This window comes from Notolepis coatsorum (assembly GCF_963971535.1).
Source record: "Notolepis coatsorum genome assembly, chromosome: 1".
Lineage (NCBI taxonomy): Eukaryota > Metazoa > Chordata > Actinopteri > Aulopiformes > Paralepididae > Notolepis > Notolepis coatsorum.
The window spans coordinates 218,869,017-218,888,002 of NC_140165.1; the positions used below are offsets into that span (position 1 = coordinate 218,869,017).

General features: G+C 42.2%; 1 protein-coding gene across 1 annotated transcript in view; it reads right to left on the reverse strand.

Moving 5' to 3' along the window:
• The window catches only part of trip12 (thyroid hormone receptor interactor 12), a 192,868-nt gene extending 177,901 nt beyond the window's left edge, over window positions 1–14,967 (reverse strand). Inside the window, exons 1-4 of the mRNA XM_084323030.1 lie at window positions 14,904–14,967; window positions 6,158–6,304; window positions 2,570–2,695; window positions 1,544–2,328 (exon numbers count right to left, since the gene is read on the reverse strand). Of these exons, the coding sequence (XP_084179156.1) occupies window positions 1,544–2,328; window positions 2,570–2,695; window positions 6,158–6,255 (1,009 nt within the window). The 5' untranslated portion in view covers window positions 6,256–6,304; window positions 14,904–14,967. The remainder of the gene's footprint in view (window positions 1–1,543; window positions 2,329–2,569; window positions 2,696–6,157; window positions 6,305–14,903) is intronic.
• Between the last annotated feature and the right edge of the window lie 4,019 nt (window positions 14,968–18,986).

Genomic DNA, 18,986 nt, shown 5'->3' on the forward strand with positions numbered 1-18,986 from the left:
AAACACCACGGTTCCATAGCCTGAAGTCTTATGTAGTACAGGTCCAAATTTGATAAAAATCCATTCAAAAATGTGTGCTTGAGAACGGTTTTGTAATGTGTGTACCGGTAAAAATACAGCGTGATTATCCAAAATGGCTATCCACTTAAATTAATTCTGACGCTTGAGTCACAACAACAGACTTCTTAGTCAACTTTTCCCACCTTCCCCCACTCTCATGGCGCTCGCCGGATATATCGTCTTGTAACTAGAGACCAGAAACGCGCAATTGGTCGAGTGTGATGGCGATCGAAAGGCGGCAAATTCAACTTTCGAACTGTATGATCGCTGTCGGGCCGTCCGATGCTTAAGAGGTTAAACCCGATTGGCCCGGTACCAGGTTGAGATTTATTTCACGTCATGAATAGGATCAATACAGTCCGTATTAAATAATGTTGCGTTTCTTTTTCAAATGTAGCCAAGAGTAAAGAAAGACCCTAACCCTATCAAAACAGCAGTCAAAGTGTATATTTTCAGCACTACGTTACTTTACCAATGATTGTAAGTGTTATTAGCTAAATATGAACTTATACAAATCTCTACGCATTGCATCGGAAACCGGATGATTTAGACAGGAGGAAATGACGGTCATGAAATTGTTGTAGTTTTAAAAAGGAGAGACCAAGGGCTTTTGATTTCATAAAACTACACTACCCAGCTCACACCAGCCGCTGACTTAGGAAAAAAATATCAACCTGATTTATCTCACGGGTCGAACAAACCTGAACGCTATTGCCATAAAATACATATATATTGTTTCTTTACCTTTCTGTGAACGTCTAGAAAAAAAACATGTGGCAATCTGGTCAAAAATGTAGGAGCTATGGACATTATACAAAAGTAACTGTACTTACAGTAATTTCATTCACGGTCTTTGCTGCCCTTTGCGCCTGGTGGTACTAAATCCAGATTTAACTCAGTCAACGGAAAGAGATTTGGGCCGATCCATAGATGTATGACTTAGCCATAATAAGGTAATTAATTTATAGGGCCAATATTCTATATTCATATTTCAATGAAATGTGTCAGGGTGGCAAAATCCAGTACTGTATCTACAAAAAAACCTGTAAATCATCTGGCCTTTGTTCATTGGCTTAGATTTTGAATGAGCTCAGTGGCAATGTTTCACTTCTGGTCAATGTTTACATGTTATTCACAGTCAAAGATGGAAAAAAATATAAATATTATATTATTCTTTGGTTCATTACAATTTACTCAAGCATAGTAACAGACACAATATTGCTGACACTGGGTATACATTGATGTCCCTAGATAAGAACATGCTAATGGAGATTGTAGAAGTGGAGCAATCTTCCATTTACTTGGGTATGTACTTAAAGGCGAATGTTCCGAAAATATGGCTAGGGCTTAAGATGCGTTAAAAAAATCGGTTTCCCTAAACAATTGCTCAAGCGCTACTCAAGTAATTCATGGGAGTATAGCTCGATCTGGGAAAAACATTACTCGTGCCCAATGCCCATCCCTAGCAGGTAGTACAACTCACTTGCTAGTTTGGCCTGTAGTCCTGAGGGCCCAGGTTTAGAGGTTTCAGTCTTGGAGGATCCAGGCAGGGACAGTTTGGGCTTTGGCAGGTTGACTTTGGGGCTGAATTTTGCCCACTCGAATTTGGAAGATGCAGCAGCTTTGGCCTGCTCCTTGTCACGGGTGCTGCGGCGGGGGGAGGGGCTCGAGGCAGAGCGGGACCGGCGCGCCTTGTTCTGGTCTTTTCCCTGCTTGACCCGGGCACCCTGTGGGGCAGTGCTGTTGGTGCCTGTGGAGGAGGAAGAGGAAGAGGTGGAGGCAGAAGAGGAGGAGTCCGTCACGGTGCTACACCCAGCTTTGGCTGAGGCGGCCGATTTAGACGCCAGCTTGGTGGGTTTTGCTGATCTTCCCTCGGTGCGGTTGGGGAGGGACCCAGCGGCGCTGCTCAGACCGGGGAGGGAGTCCGCCTTCTTCCGTTTCTGGGTGGGAGAGGCCCCAGAGGCCCCGCTCTTCTTGCTCTGGCCTCGGCCTGTGGGCACAGGCGGCTCCAATGCCAGTGGTCTCTTCTTTGACTTAGCTGGGCCCTTCTTAGTCTCGGGGGTTTTATCACGGGGTGGCAGGAGTGATTTAGACTTCTTAGTGGGGGTGGGGCCGTGGGTACTGTTATGGTCAGGAGCTGAACTTCGCTTCAGCCCTCGGGTGCTTTCACTCTTTGACTGGTGGCCTGATCGCTCTCTCTCAGATGTCCCTGCAGCCTCTGGGTCGTCTTGCGGCACAAATGAAGCCACGGACAGAGAAAGACCGCTTCTGCCGGGGACCAAGAGGAAGGAACACATCTTAACATTTCTCAGAACATTAGTGGTCTATGCAATCATGTACAATATTTCATTTAGACTCATTCAGACCTATAGAAAAAAAATATATATTATACACAACAAATTGAAAGAAGACTTAACTATGAATTGTATCTAGCGTGATATCCTAGTGGAAAAAGCAGTGCACACCCCACATACACACACAGTGAGTGCCAAGTAGAGAGGAGGGGTACCTTCTTGAGCTGTGCCCTCTGGACTGGCCAGAGGCTGAGCTGGGCGTGGCTTTGGAAGCCTTAGTATTAGGTCTTCTACTTTCAGGAGGGGAATTTGCTTTATGTTTTACCTGCTCTGACTGCAACCTGTAAGGTTGGAAATTAAAAAAGGGCAGGTAACCGGTATGGGACTGTGTCATCACTACACATGTACCAGAGATTTAAAATCACCCCCACCCCCCCAGCATAGTTATTTTATTTAATCTATATACACCCTCATAATTTAATAGTCAATGATAACCTGTCAGGTATCATGGTCATGGAACAAAGAGTTAAATGCAAATTAGCGTTAAGCATTTAAAAATAATAAAGTATAATACACAAAAGGCTTCCCCTGAATCATTAAGTAATCAGGTTGGGGGATGTTATATATTTTACAATAAAAACAAATACTTCAACTCTGCAACAATTTGAATCTTATCCTTATCAAATTTATGAAGAAGTCATTGATTAACCCTAAGAGACCCGCAGGGTGTTGGCACCCATGGCCCACATTACTGACTTCCAAAGGCTGGTCTAGAGTGAAGTATCATATGAAACTAGATGACCTCATGCTAGCTTGTCGGAACGGGGGGGTAAATAATGCTCCAAGGTAAGTTACATTTTGGCGAGGGAAAAGCTGACAAGGCCATTTCAAAGGGGTCCCTTGACCTCTCGCCTCAAGATATCTGAACAAAAATGGGTTTAACAAGTCTCCCCTTTATCCCTTTGCAGAAATGCCCACTTTATGCTAATCCCATGCAGGTTTGGGCAAAGACCATGCAGTTTTGCATGCAGTATGAATGTGATATTTTTGCCTATTGTTAAAATGGTGTATTTGAATATTTCTGCATACTGGAGTCCCTAAACAGACTTCGAATTGTATACACAGAGTATAACTGGAAAGCAGAGACTCTAATGAGCCCAATTGTATTCATGTGTGATGATGTTAAGTCTCCATAGTAGCCATTTCATTGTAGTAAGTCCATTGTTCTTTTAAACGTACTGAAAAATATTCTATTGTGACCTCTACGATAATCATAGCCTCATGAAACTTTACAAGCACACTTTACATCCATAGGATGGTAACAAATGGTATCAATCCACAAATGTTTACAACTTATGAGACATAATTGAGCATGGGAATAGCCATTGTGCACTTCCATCATAATGTTCTAAGCAGGGTTTCCGTTAAAAAATTGTTGCCGGTCTCAGTGTCCGGTAGATTTCAATCTACCGGACAAATGGGATCAATTCTGGTCAGAGTTTATTGAGCTTAAAAACAATTGATAGGCAGGCTATATAAAGAATGACATCCTCAAGTTTATAATATTTTAACTTAAAACTAGGCTACTTTTGCGTATATACAGTCATTAATATATTCCAAATAAAATAAGTCCCTCAAGACTTCGTGCTGCTGCCGACTTGAGGTCGGTGGGCAGTCTGCCCGACATTAATAAACAGCAGTCTGTTATAGTCACATTTTTATGAGCTAACGAATTCCGTTATATTGGACATTTGTATTAATTATATCAAGCGAAGAACTGAGAAATTTAGCAGAGAGAGACGGCAACATTATCGTGGGTTTGCGTGATGACTATCTCCACCTCCCAACGACTTCAGTGCTGGATTTGCGAGAGCATGCAGCCGCAGAGCCAGCCGTCTTTTCAGGTCCGGTCTGGGGATCGCTCAGCAGCGCCCCCCACCCAACAGCTGAATTGCCAATGGCTGAATTGGAGTACTGCACTGTGCGGGCACAGCTCTGTGGGTTCTGCGGCTCTGCAGCTGCATGCTCTTGCAAATCCAGCACCAAGCTCCCGCTGACAACATCGTTGTCATTATTAGTAGGGATGCACGATAATTATCGGGCCGATAATTATCGGGCCGATATCAGCAATTATGACGTCATCCCGATAACGTTATTAATAGCTCCGATAATATAATATATTTTTTGGTAAAAGAAAATGCTGTGTGGGTGAATTGGAATGAAGTGCGTTTGTTTTGACTGTAGGCTCGTCCCGTTTTGCCAGTACTGTGGTACGACTGACAGCGTGTGGTTTAAGAACAGGGCGTTTTACACAAATCGAGCGCTCCCTTTCTTGGCTGTGACGTAGGCACGTAACTTTCTGAATCAGCGCGGACGTTAAAAACAAAGATGGCCGCGTCGGTACTCGGAATTTCAGAGGAAAAAGATTGCTTGTTATTTGTAATAAATGCAATGGAGAAGTTCCACAAGGAGGGAAAAGGGCAACAACTTGTAATACATCCAGCCTGACGGGTCACCTGCGGCATCACCACCGCTACGATGGTGTGTTATTGTGTTAACTTAGAAGCCTACGACGACGCGAGGAGCTAAGCAAAGCTAGCCCCTTCCATGGCTGTGATGCAACCCTCGGTTGAACGCAGTCACTTATTGCTCCATAGTAGCCAGGTTAATTTGCACCACCAAGGACTGCTTAAAAGCTAGCGGCTTGAGCCCTTGGGTCATTTCTGTCAAACTTCTTTAATTTAGCAAACGACTCGTCAATAGCTGGCTTTGGATTCACAGCAGCTTCTAGCTTCTAGGTTCTAGCTTCTAGCTTGTTGCAGGTGACTTGTTGTGGTGGTGATGTGTCCACTCAAAGCCTTTTTTTCAAGGCTCCGCTTTGAAAAAAGAAGAACAAAAAGGTTTGAGCGTCTTAGGTTGGATGTATTATAAGTTGTTGACGGATTGTGAATTTTCATTTGGAAAAATAAATATGGTCACTTTATCAGTCAATACTGTTGTCTTGGCTTTTGTTTCTGTTGTCTGGTTAGGTCACATTTAAGTTGGTGTTAAGTTATTGTCCTGGGAAGTCTTTTTATGTATTATTATTGTATTGTGATATGTTTTGTTTCATGTTGAAAAAAAAAATTTGATAAAAAAAATACACATTAAGAAAAAAGATAATACAATAAATATCGGTTATCGATATCGGTTATCGGCCTGAGGAGCATAAAGTTATCGATATCGGTATCGGTGTCAAAAAATCAATATCGTGCATCCCTAATTATTAGACCTGCTTGGTGAAGCATCAATGGAACAAATGTAATGATTGTTTCGTTCATCGCATAGGCTATTTAATTTTAGCCTATTTTAATACAATTCAAATAATCAAATTGTGCTTAGAGGGAATTATATTCACCGGACATTATGACCGGAGAGATTAAATATGTCGGACTTCAACAGATTTTGCCGGTCAAAAACCGGTAATTACCGGACAACGGAAACCCTGGTTCTAAGCCCTTTATACACTCTACATTTGTGTTGAGCTGCATCTCAAATTAATCCTCAGGTTCCCAGCTTTCAGATGATGTATACCACATGTGGCAGATACTCTTGACATGCCGTCGCCAAGAAAATGGGTCTCCAAGGGTTAATGCAACAAAATGTTTTTATTTTTATAATTTTCTCTTTTCATATTTGTTCGTTTTCCCTTCACATAAGTTGCCTTCAGCTCGAATTGTTTATATTTATTTAACTTCTTCACAAACTCAATTTTGATAAAATGGAATGAACTTCAACACAGGGGAGTGTGGAGGTAGGCTCACCTTCCAGCGACTGTGTGGTCTTGTGGCTGGGCCGCAGCAGTGTTCCTCTGTGAACGGCGCAGTGACCCCCCTGGATTGGAATTAGGCCGGTTGGACATTGGCACCTCTCTCCTGAAGGGACATACCCTTTCTAGACACTACCATTCACTGAAAATTGAAACGAAAGATAGAAACCTACATCAGAAAAGTGTTAGAATGTAAGGGCGTGTCATCCTAGTGAATGACACGATTATGCTTTTAAAGAAAAAAACAGCCACAAGTGGTCTTGATAGTCATGGGTAGCTGTTGATGTCCCATGATCATTACAACAAACACTTTAACTGCCGGAAACGTGTTTCGGCGTCTTTCCTAGCCATGCTCAAGTTGCCCAGGACGCCGTAACTCTTCTTTGATATCAATATTTCAAAAATCTGTCATCGGAATCATATTTCCCATCCGGAGCCCTTGACACAGTTCTGATCTCCTCTCAATCCTCTAGCGGTTCAAGAGCGCCATCTGGTGGCCGATCGGCAGATCGAAACCAGATGTCAACCTTTAACCCGGCAGGACTCACTCCATATGGGGTCCGACCACTCGCTAATGCTAGAGAGACTCTGTCTTCACACAGTGAACATCGATCGGTGCAAATAACTCGAAAAAACAACATGATTTGGACGTATATACTATTATACAACCTGGAAATGGATCGGGTATTTCGACATGCCATAATGGAAAAGATTCTGTTCCACGATCATCTGCCAGCGGCGCGAGGAAGCCACGGTAAGACTCAGCGTTATTTTCTAACGTCTTCTATACTAACTGCTAGGGGTGGACGGTATGGTCTAAAATTTATATCAAGGTATAATTTGAAGCATAGACGGTAACGGTTAGGGGTGGGACGATACATCGATCCAGATCGATACATCGATGTAATTATCAACGATCGAATCGGATCGATGCGATGTAATAAGATCGATTCATATCGATACTCTTATTTTGAAAATCCTGTGGCGAGTCTCATAACTGATTGTGTTAAATGGGCATATGATATCATCTCATATCGATCGCAGGCACCTGAATCTAATCGTATCGTATTGTATCGTGAGAGACTTTGTGATATCGGCAAATATCGTATCGTTGTCCAAAGAATCGATATTGTATCGTATCATGATGAAACTGGTGATTCCCACCCCTAGTAACGGTATATATCACGGTATCATCGTTTTTGATTAAAAAAAAGAATTATATAATATAAATTTTTTTTTTTTTTTTTATAAAATATATATATTATATAATTAGACTTGTACTTGTATTATCTGCGAGACATCGCCACCACGCAAAAAGCTCCACTGTCTGTGTACTCTAGTAGCCTCCAGCTACGGCCAGGATTCTCCGGAGCTGCACCTGGACCTATACTCGAGTAGAGCTACGGCCAGGATTCTCCGGCGCTGCACCTGGACCCTATTGTATTGGTATAACGTTAGCAAGCCCTCAGCTCGAATACGCATCGAATCAGTGTTATAAGACATTGATATCAGGAGCTATCTGTAGCCGGATATATAACATTAATACAACGCCTCAGTGAATTATTTAGTTCAATGGGACATTTCGTTTTGAACGGTGAACTAACTTGCGTTAACGTGAGCTAACAGGTAGCACACACGTCTCTAGTACTAGACTTTGTGGAGCGTTTGTTGATGTCAGGAGCTATCGGTAGCTGGCCGACTAGATACCGTTCGGTTAGACAATGCCCCATCATGTATTAAACTAAAAGTGAATAGTTGACTGGGTCATTTTGTAACGGTAGCTAAGCTAACGTTAGCTCAGGGAGACGCCGCCGTCCTCCCGACAGCTCCCGTGTCCCGTCCCACTAGACTACTAGACCCGTGTTTACATGCGTGCGGTAGGGGCTGGCACGCCCACTGCGCGAAGCCTCCTAAATAACTTTTTCCAGTTCGCACATATCTATTATCTATGACTAATTCTATCTATTTTTAGGGGCAAATGAGAGTGAAATAGTCGCGCTGTGGTTACATGACGTCATTGCTATTTTAGAGCTGCACTACCGGTTACACGGTATAGTCAAAATCCATACCGTAGAGCAAATTCATACCGTTTATACCGTATACCGTTTATACCGTCCACCCCTACTAACTGCTATGATGAACATATGACCCACATTAGACGGAATTATAAACGCCCCCTCGCCCATCCGGTCAACATCAGATGACGTGTAGTAACTTCCAGAAGTACGTCTAGTTGAAATTTTTTATCTCGCGCCGATTGCTATCAAACTGTATTTCATCATCAATATAATGCATTTGGGGCTATAAATCACGTTCTGGAGAAAGCTGCAGAAAGAGATGAAAACATACTTATACTTTAGACCATATTTTAGTATGAATATGTGAATGAAAAAGTTAACGTTGCTACACCATGAACAATACATATAGGACATTGAATGGGCCCTAATAATGGCAATCTAGCAATAGAATTTAAAAAGTTATAGCCCTGCAAAGAAGGGGAACTTCTCCATGTTAAATAGAGCTGGCAACGGATGGTATATCATGAATTTAACCTTAGGCAATCAAAGTGTTAACACTTTCTATGCCACTCACGAGTTCTCGGAATTATTAATATCTCGTTGAAAGCCACTCACGAGATTTCTCTGAAGTTTTTATTTTTTTAGCGATCTGAAATCATATTGCATCACGCGAGCCTACCCTCGTATACCCGAGTGCCGCCGGCAATCAGATGTGGAAAAAAGCACCCCCTATCGTCTCCCAGATGACATAAGGGATTTTGGAATGGACTAATGAAAATGGATGGGGGAAAAAATCCTGTACTCCACATTTTCCAGTCCACTGATCCAGCCGGGGTTACCACAGTTCATTCTGGATCCTCTGAGCGCCGCGGAATCATGTGTACTACTACTGTATCACGTTGGATCTATACACTTATCGATTTTTTCGAATGGTGATCAGGAATTGGAATATACCAGTTGGATACCATCTGATGTCAGGTAAGGAATCTATGTTATCAGTGTTAGGATAATCAGACTCATTTTGATGAAGATAAGCTGTTTTGTGAAATGGGCTCTATCTGTTTCACTGTAAAAATCCAAGAGGAAATGAACACGGCGATTATCCGTGAGCGGCTCGAATGTGCACGTATAATATTGATCATCTAGCGTTTATTTGAAAACTATTCATAAATAGGCCGACAAATATCAACGTTCTGGAATATTCCAGTAAAAGACGATCATCATAGAATGGTCCAGAATGGACTGTTTTTACCTCAAAATGGGTGCTTTTCAAAATACTCTCAAACGGAAATGAAGCGATAAAAAACCAATCTGCCTTGACAGCACTGACTGGAAAAGGATTATTTGATAAGCGACGGGCAGATTAGACACATAGCCATAATTTAAAACATAGATTAGGTGATATTAAGCGTAACATTGGCGCCGATGGTGGCATTCAAGAGCCAACTCTGGCGCCACCTCGTGGCACTGAAAGTGTTAAATCAATTATCACACGATTGTACATCTCATGATGCAAGTCCCAGACGAGAACAGATCAATCCTATTACTCACATTACCATACAACTGGGGGCAGTAACTGGCAGCCAGCGAGATCATTTGATGTTTTTCCATTGTCAAAGGAAGTTGAGGCACTTTCTATAAAAAGGAACCTTTCAGAACCTCTTAAAAGTTCTGAGATGGGTTCTTGGTTTCTTTTTCCACTGTAATTCAAGAACCGTGAAGGTTGGTGGAAGGGTCGACATGAAGCAGACATCATTTGGCACACAATGCAGTAAGCAAACACGGAAGAGGCCTATAATCTGAATCAGAGATATTTAGTTTGGGTTGGAATAAAAAAAATGCTTGGATGGGGCGGCTACGTGGCGTAGTGGGCAAGGCACCCGCCACGAAATGCTGGAGACACTGTCAGTTCAAGCCCAGCGCTCCACATTTGCTTTCAGTTTAGCTGGTCGTCCGTACTAATACACATTGGCCGTATTAGGGGGTGGGAAACTGATGGGTGGGGATCGGGCGTTGTGGACAGCGACTCCTACAGGTCGGTTGGTGCGCCTGCGCAGTAGAATCAGGAAGTGTCGGGGGCAGCGTGAGCCTCCCACGCGTTACTCCTCGCCACTGAGAGATCGAGCTGCGCAGGTGAAAAGATGCGACTGCTGTTACCTCAAGTACCGGAGGGGACTTGTGCCATGTATGACTTAGTCCACATTGCAGCCAGCTTGTGGGAGGCAAGAAACAGCGTCCGTGACAGGGGAGAGTTGAATTGGATGATACGAAATTGGGATGAGAGAAAATATAGAAAATGGTAGAAAAAGTGGATCAAAAAAAAAAATGCTTGGATGAACTTTCACCCCCAGCTAGCTGCCCGTTTACAGATGTAATGACATTTCTTGAGAGAAAAAAGCACAATAGAGAGCACTGCTATAGAGCCATATGAAATCCGCGTTCACGGAATCGCGGACGGAATCGTGGAATTAACCAATAAAAATGGAATCAACTGCAAAACGTGGAATATTGCAGAATTTGGCCTAATCTGGACTGAAATTTCGTTTTTGGGTGGAACGTTTGGTGCACACACGACCGGGGAGGCGGGGACTCTACAGCGTGTTACACATAACACAGCCGCGGTGCTCAAGCGTCTGGCTGCTTCAGTGTTAACATCGTCAAGAAGCTAAACTATTCCACAATAAGCTCTCAATTCAGAGCAGAACAGTATCCTAATGACTTTTATGCCTCCGGTGATAAGGTGTTTTGCTAATTCTGTCAACGTTCCGTGGACTGGACCCGCAAAAACACTTGCGACACTATTGTGATTAAATAGCTATAGCGTTAGGACGTTTAGCTTCTAGCTAAATCTAGTGCACCCATCCATTTGTTTAATGCAAACGATTGTCATTATACACTGCCCTTTATAAACTAAATACACTTAAATAGCTATGTAACGTTATAGGACTATCTATGGAAATGATAGCTTCTAGAAGTTCTAGCTAAATCTGGTGCACCCATCCATTTGTTTAATGCAAACGATTGCCATTATACACTGTCCTTTATAATCTAAATAAACTTAAATAGCTATGAAACGTTACAGTACATAGGACTATAGATGGAAATGATAGCTTCTTGCTAAATCTAGTGCACCCATCCATTTGTTTAATGCAAACGATTGCCATTATACACTGTCCTTTATAAACGAAATAAACTAAACTAAAGGTGCCTAAATTATGCATTACTATATTTCATCACAATATAATAGATATAGCTAGGTTACTGACATTGTCATTGTGATAATGTCAGTAGTAGCTAGCTGTATCTATTGTTTACACTTGAAATATGTATTTTTATTTTGTCACAATATTAATTGAAAAATATTGTGTAAAATTGAACTGTATTTCTGAGTTGCAGCACTTAAAAACATTAAATGGACTGTTATATCTTATTCAATTGTGGACATTTATTCATTCCCACTTATTAGACACTATTTCTGATGGTAAAATGAGCATAAAAGGCAAAATACAGAATTCTGAAATATTAAAACAGAAAAAATTGAATTTGGGAAAAAATAAAATGGAATTTGGAAAATAATAAAACGGATTTCATATGGCTCTACACTGCTAGCTTCGCCCCAGTGTTACTGGAACTGACGTTTAGTAGCAACTCCAAAATGCAGTTCTGAAAACTTAGTGTAAAACCTCCCTGTTTTACCATGGAAACAATTTTGGAACCTGTGTGCTCGGTTTGACAGTGCAGTTCGCCAAGGCAAGTTCTTACAGTGGAAAAGGGCCAAATGAGATCGACTGGGAGCCAAAGAGCTCTGACCAACTAAAAGACTGAGGGGCCAAGTTGATCTAATCAGAAAAACAATGACAGACCTCAAATAGCTCTGAAAATGTTCTGCCCAAAAAGTACGACAGTGATTACCACCTGAGCTTATATTCTAAGTGGTCATTTCAACCAGTAATTATATCATTGTGGTATCTTACATGATATTTCCAATCAATTACAAAGCCACTATTATACTCCAAATGTCAACTCTAAGGGCTCATGGCTTACATAATTTCCAGTGTTTCTTCAAAAAAGGAATAAGGCAGTCTGGGAAATTGTCAAATTATTTTAACTTTGAATAGATACGGATATCTACTTTCATAATTATTAAGGTATAAACAAACATCCAAAAAGACAATCTGAAAATATTAATGCAGAGAAATGGTGGCGTGCAGACGCTAGAATATACCAATGAGCAGTCATGAGGAAGAATATAAGTGAATGTAGCAAGACAGCATCTCAAAGGACTGCAGGGATGCACACAACAGAAATATTATGAAAAGGCCTTGCATCATAAATAATAGTATCGATATCCACTCTCTGCATTGCTTACTGAACATCATTAAAACTGACAATCAAGTGGCAGACAGCCACTGAATGACTATAATGGTTGAGCAAAACAACAGTCAAAAAGCACTGCTGCTTGTGATGTCATGGCCACCGCCAATGTATCATGTTAGCAGGCATGTGAAGGCAAATGTCACATGCAAATACAAACAAGGATGAGGCCGTCATTTTCTCATGAGTCAAATGGTTTCCCAAGGTATTCCAAGGAGAGGGTAGCCCCTTTCGTGACTAGTGTGGATTCACTCGGTGCATCACAGTCACGAAAGGGGCTAAAGGAGAGGGGTGATTAAATGTGAAATGACGTTACTAAACACCATAATTTGTTCTTAGGTTAGCACAGTTGTAAAAATATTTTCAATCTAAAACTCAAAACTGACAACTGACTTGTTCAGTGGTTAGACTAAATCAAGATATTATTCATCATAAAAATACGCCACACTCGGTAAGCTCATAAGGCCATGTTAGGCCTCCACTGACGGCAGCTACATCCTAGCTAACGTTAGTCTTTGTTTACTCGTCCATTCGGATAAATATCAGGCTATGTAATCACACTCTACTACAACGTTCAGTTGGACCTTTTAGATAACCGACAGCTTAGAGCCAACATCAGCATAATGTCACTCTACAGAGCCGGTAAATAAAGACAATATTCAAGATGTCATGCTACTGATTTACAAAGGCCTACAGTTCTGACGTAGTTGCAGCGCCACCGGCTAACATGTTGAGCCCCTCTGTCTGAACCCAACTAATCCTATACATGTTGACAGCAATGCAGTCTTATCCGCGACGATCCAGCAAAACCACTTAGCTATCCTCACATTATAGGCCAAAAGCAAAAATCCGCTGACACGGGATGCGTGATAATCTCATGAAAAAACTGGTAAACAAACATCAAAGCGACCATACATTAAAGTGACGTTGGCTAACGTTCACTTAGCAGTGGTGACATGAAAATGCGTAGTTTGCAAAACGTTGTGTCAATCTTTTTTGTTGTCTAGCTAGCGTTAGCGTTTTACAAAACCAAATGCAACATAGGACGTTACACACAGCTTTCCTATGTGCTCCACACTCGCAAAACAACACATCGGCTACATGTTCTGGGTGTCTGCCATCACGATGATCACCTGAGAGAGACGTGGAAAATGGCAGCATCGGGTGTTGGACTCACTAGTGTCTTCACACGAGAGGTTTACTGTCACGCTACGAATCAACTAACGTTGGCGAACTTAGCAAACTAGCTGCCCTTCGTGGGTGTAACTCGTTCAGTCACCGACACATCACGTAGATGCTGGTAGAAGAGCAAGCAACACAACTAACGTTAAATGGTTGTTACGGTTGCTGTCAATTCTGGATGCTAATGTTAGCTGATAGAACGCCAGTGTTAGCTGCTCTGTAGCTCCATCAGGGCCCAGTAGCATTACTCGCAGCTGTCAACGTGAACACAATGTAACCAGTTAGCTAGCGTCAGCTATCGTGGAGATAACTAGTGTTAGCTAACGAGCTAGCATTTGGCTGCTAACGTCACCGCAAGAAGCAATGACACGATGATCAACACGAAGCGTAAAATAACGTTATTAGCCCGTGTTCGCTAAATTAGCGTGTGGTGACACGGATTAGGAACTGGAGAGCACAGCAGTAACAACACGGTGACCAGTGAAGTCAACACCAAGTCCATAAAGCATAACTAGGTAACGATAGCTGTCGTTAATGTCACCTAGCTGCTACTTGACACAAATATACGTTAGGACAGCCAGTTTGTGCTAATGTTGGCTAACATTTAATTATCCAGCTGACGTTAACGTCTCATCAAATATATAATTATTCGCAGGGCAGTCGTGTAATGTTACTGACACACTGAACGTGGACATTATTATTATTATCACGGTCTCTCACTAACGTTAGCTCGGCAGCTCGTCAGCCACGGTAACGTGAAGCTAATTAACATTAGCCAGCCTTGTTGTGTCGAGCTAACCAACATTATTACTGCCAGCTCGACAGGAGGGAACTGGGGTTATTTCAAACTAATAGACAGTTCAAACTAATAATAGCAAAACTCAAGATAATGGGAGACATAAAAAAAAAACTGCCTAAATTAACTAGTTACTAGCTAGCTAGCGGCTATAACGTTAGCTGACAAAACGAAATGGCCTCTGGACCGTTTTCCCTGCAGCTCGGAGACACAGAGGAACAGGAGAGAAGGAACAGGCTTCGATGTTTTTACGCGACACGGATTCATAATTCTTTCCAAATACATCGATATAAGGTAGTCAAGAAGGTCCTGGAAACTGTTGACCGGGATGTCACTGGAAAAAAAAGATATTTGTGCCATATTATTGTTACCTATTTGTCCCAGTGTTGTAGTTGTAACAGTCAGTGCACCAGCTCCCTGTTCTCTCTCTCCAGCAGCTAGATCCACATCAGCTGAGGGCCCCGACACTGCAATATACCTCCGCGCGATGCTTCCGCTAAGGACTACTTCCCATTTTGATATCCCAGCAGTCAAAATGTGAACAAGACAATGCCATAACGCGAATCGCGGTTTAGCGATATTACTGTCATAACGTCTCTTCAGACATTAGTCTGGATTTTTTTTTTCTAAATGAATTGTAAACCAGTCAGAGTTTAATTACATTGTTAGTGCCATAAGTAATATCAATCCGCTGGGTCGTGACCCCCGCCCCCCAAAACAATTACTTGTAATTTAGTTGATATTCTGTGTCGTGTACATGTTACTTAATTATGCATGCTAAGCAATATACAAACATTACAATATTTCTCTTTCATGTGCTAGCTCAAATCCGTGAAATTTTCCATAGGTCCCTCGTTGCCATGGTTACACTTTTAGCGTCCAAAATGGCATCCTTGCTTAGGAGAAAATAATTGTTTGAAATAACTGGTCAGGGACCAGGGTCCTAGTAGCAAGCTAATAATATTAGGCCTACTTCTCATAGTAGTTGGTAAGCTGAATCAAACCTGTCCACTTACAAACTATTTTGTTTAGCTATTGTCAAGGTGGTGTAGTAATCTCTTGTCTTGGTTACTGGTTAGCTAATGATAGGGTAGCTGATAGAATGGATCCAAAAATCCATTCAGGTTTAGACCATCAAGTCAAGTTAAGTGTTCCTTTATTAATCGCCTTGGGGCAATACATGTGCCATAGCAGTGTGGGGGAGGTGGGTACAGGCAGGAACAAAGATAATATAAATAATAATATTAGAGTAGAACATAATAATAGTGGAATAATGGCAGTATATTATATCAATAATAATAATAGTATACATCATGGTATATATAGTGGTAGCACATGTGCCAGAATCGATGCCGTGTATATTAATATTATATTGTCCTAACAGTTCTCAACTTCTCTATCAGCTGTTAACACTGTAAAATATAAAATAAATATATCTTTAGCCCTATATTATCTGGCATGAATGCTATTAATAGCAGTGTGGTTGATGAATCATCAACTGTTTATATACCTACAAATCAGTTTTCAAAGGCTTCGTTATTTATGCCACATTGTCTTGAATTCTTCACTGCAGGTGATATGGAGGTCATGGAAAATATCCCTGTGAATATAATTTCGGGGTTCTTCACCTGGAGAGCTGAAGGAATCGCATAACGATTTTCTACACAACGGCAAGCTGCAACGTAAGGTTCCCATGACAGAGTAGCCCATTCACAGTTCAATGTCCATAATGTCTCTATTGTTATTCTGTTGCTGGTGGACCGTGGAACGTGTGTTGAGGTGCTCTGCTTAGCCTGAGCATCAGACCTGTGGGAGTCTCAACCAGCTACAGTTCCAACCTACAGTGGTGTAAGAAGTACACAGTTCCTTTACTTAAGTAAATGAGTACAAGTAAAAGTCATCCTCTACTTAAGTAAAAGTAGAGAAGTATTTGCTATTGAATGTACAGTAAAAGTATGCATTCTATATGACATGCATGTATTCCAACAATGTATCTATCTAATACATTTTGCCATGTTTTCTATGCAAAATATTTTTCTTCAAAGTAACTAGTAAACAAAGGGTTCAGATAAATGTAGTGGGGTAAGAGTATAAAGTTCCCTAAAATTAAAATACTCATGTAAAGTACAAGTAGCTCGAAATTGTAATCAAGTACAGTACTTGAATAAAAATACTTACCACCACTGCCAATCTATAAAGGTATTAAGGTAGCTTAGGCTTGGCACAACACAAGTCTTTTTTTTTATCTACTTTTTCTCCCATTTTTCTATTTTTCTCCCATCCCAATTTCGTATTGTCCAATTCTACCCTCCCCTGTCTCGAACGCTGTTAGGCCATGCCTCCCATAGGCCGGCTGCAATGTGAACGAAGCCTTGCATCACGTGTCCCCTCCGGTACACGAGGAGGCAGCCGTCGCATCTTTTCACCTGCACAGCGCGATCTCTCAGCGGCGAGGGTCTGCGTGGGAGGGACACGCCGCCCCCGTTGCTTCCTGATTCTGCTGCGCAGGCGCACCAACCGACATGTAGGAGTCATTGTCCACAACGTCCGATCCCCACCCACCAGCTTCCCACCCCTAACACTGCCAATTGTGTTAGTATGAACGACCAGCCAAGCTGGTAGCAATGCCGAGAGCTGGGCTCGAACCCAGCATCTCCTGCATTAGTGGCGAGCGCCACTTAGCCGCCCGGCACAACACAAGTCTGATGTTTAGAGTATGTTCTGGCATCAGGTTGGTGTGGTTTTCGGTCAGAAGATCCTGCGATACATCATAGCACTTTGTGAAGGACACTTTGACTACCTGGATCGCTTGCCGGACAATCTGTTGCTCAGAATCCTGACATACTTAACTCTGAAGGATATAGCACAACTCGCACAAACCACAAAGTGTCATAGTCACAGCACGAGCGTACTTCACTCCCCCTCCTTTTCCCCTCACGTTCACCACACACTCCTCTTCATCCTCCTTTCCATCCACCACGCACTCCTCCTCATCCTCTCTTCCTCCACGGAAGCCTCACACCCTTATATGGCCAGCATCCCTTCACTTCCCGTCACTCAGCCCAGCTGCACCTCATCCCTCTGATTCACACGCTGTCAGGCACCTCACTCCTCACAGCTGTATCCCATCCCCGTTGATGAAGACCCTACTTCTACTCGGCGACGCTGACCAGAAGTCGTCGTGGTGTTAAACATCACTACCTAGGTACGACGTCTCGGCCTGAAGCTCTGCTAACCTGCTCTTGTGTATTCCTTGCTCTAATCCGTTTCTCTTGTGCCCCAGGATCCCCGTTCCAGTGCGCCTTCCTGCCTGGACGTCCCATACTACGCAAGAAGTGCTCTTGCTCTCTCTCCAGACACAGACCTGTGTCCTCTGCCCACAGCTGCAGCCGGAGTACATCTATCCTCACCCCCCCAAGAACATTCTAACCCCATTCTATTGCACATTCCTGTTGTACTGCTGTCTGCTTGGGAAATACAATTAAAACCCCTTGAAACGCTCCATTCTCCTCCCGTGTTCAGCGATTGGGCTGTGTTCCTAAACCCACTTCTCACACAAAGGGGTTCCGGAAGGTTAGGGCTTAAAGAGGAATATATTAGGTTTATCACAGACTTTTTTGTTCACTGACACAATTAATGAGTTTAGTGTTTCTACTGTACCAGTGAAATATATTTATACTAGTTTCTCTTTTGTGCTCCATTTCATGTGTGTGTGTGTGTGTGTGTGTGTGTGTGTGTGTGTGTGTGTGTGTGTGTTGTGCTGTGGGGTGTTTGCAATTCTGAAGAGTTTTGGGAACAGACTGTGAGGAGTCACTCTACTGAGTTCACCCCTGCCATGGAGACCTTAGCCACTGCTATGGGCTGAAGGAAGACCCTTTTTACATTCAACTACAAAGAGGGCCATCAGCAGAAGCAGGGAGCTAGCTAGAAAGCTAACCAGTGTTATCATCATCATATGTTCCTGTAATAAAGACAGAATCTCAAGGCATAGGCTCATTATTCTTGGCAAAACAATAATTAGCCTATTATTTTATTAAGTGTGTCCCGAGTGTTCATGAGTTTGAAATATTGCGTATACATGAGAGATTTAAATGTCATTGGCTGAAAGGGAAGGTTTGACATTGTTGGTTCTATGCAGCCATAGAGTCAAGTCATTTTTCTCTCCCAAATTGTTATCAATGTTATCTGTGGTTTTGCAAACATTATCCAATGTTGGCCTCTCTTGGTGCTGAAAAGAGGTTAACACTGTAAGTGGGCTGCACACTACATCGCATTTATATTGACATTGCAATATGCGTTACCACACTATTGTACATAGTACAAAAAAGGCTGTAATATAGGCTTTTCTTGGGTGAAAATATAGAATACAATGCACACAATGAGTGAAATAGTCAGTTTGAGAAGAGTTTGGCAAGCATGTCACACTCAAGCCCAAAATACTACACCAGAGGTTA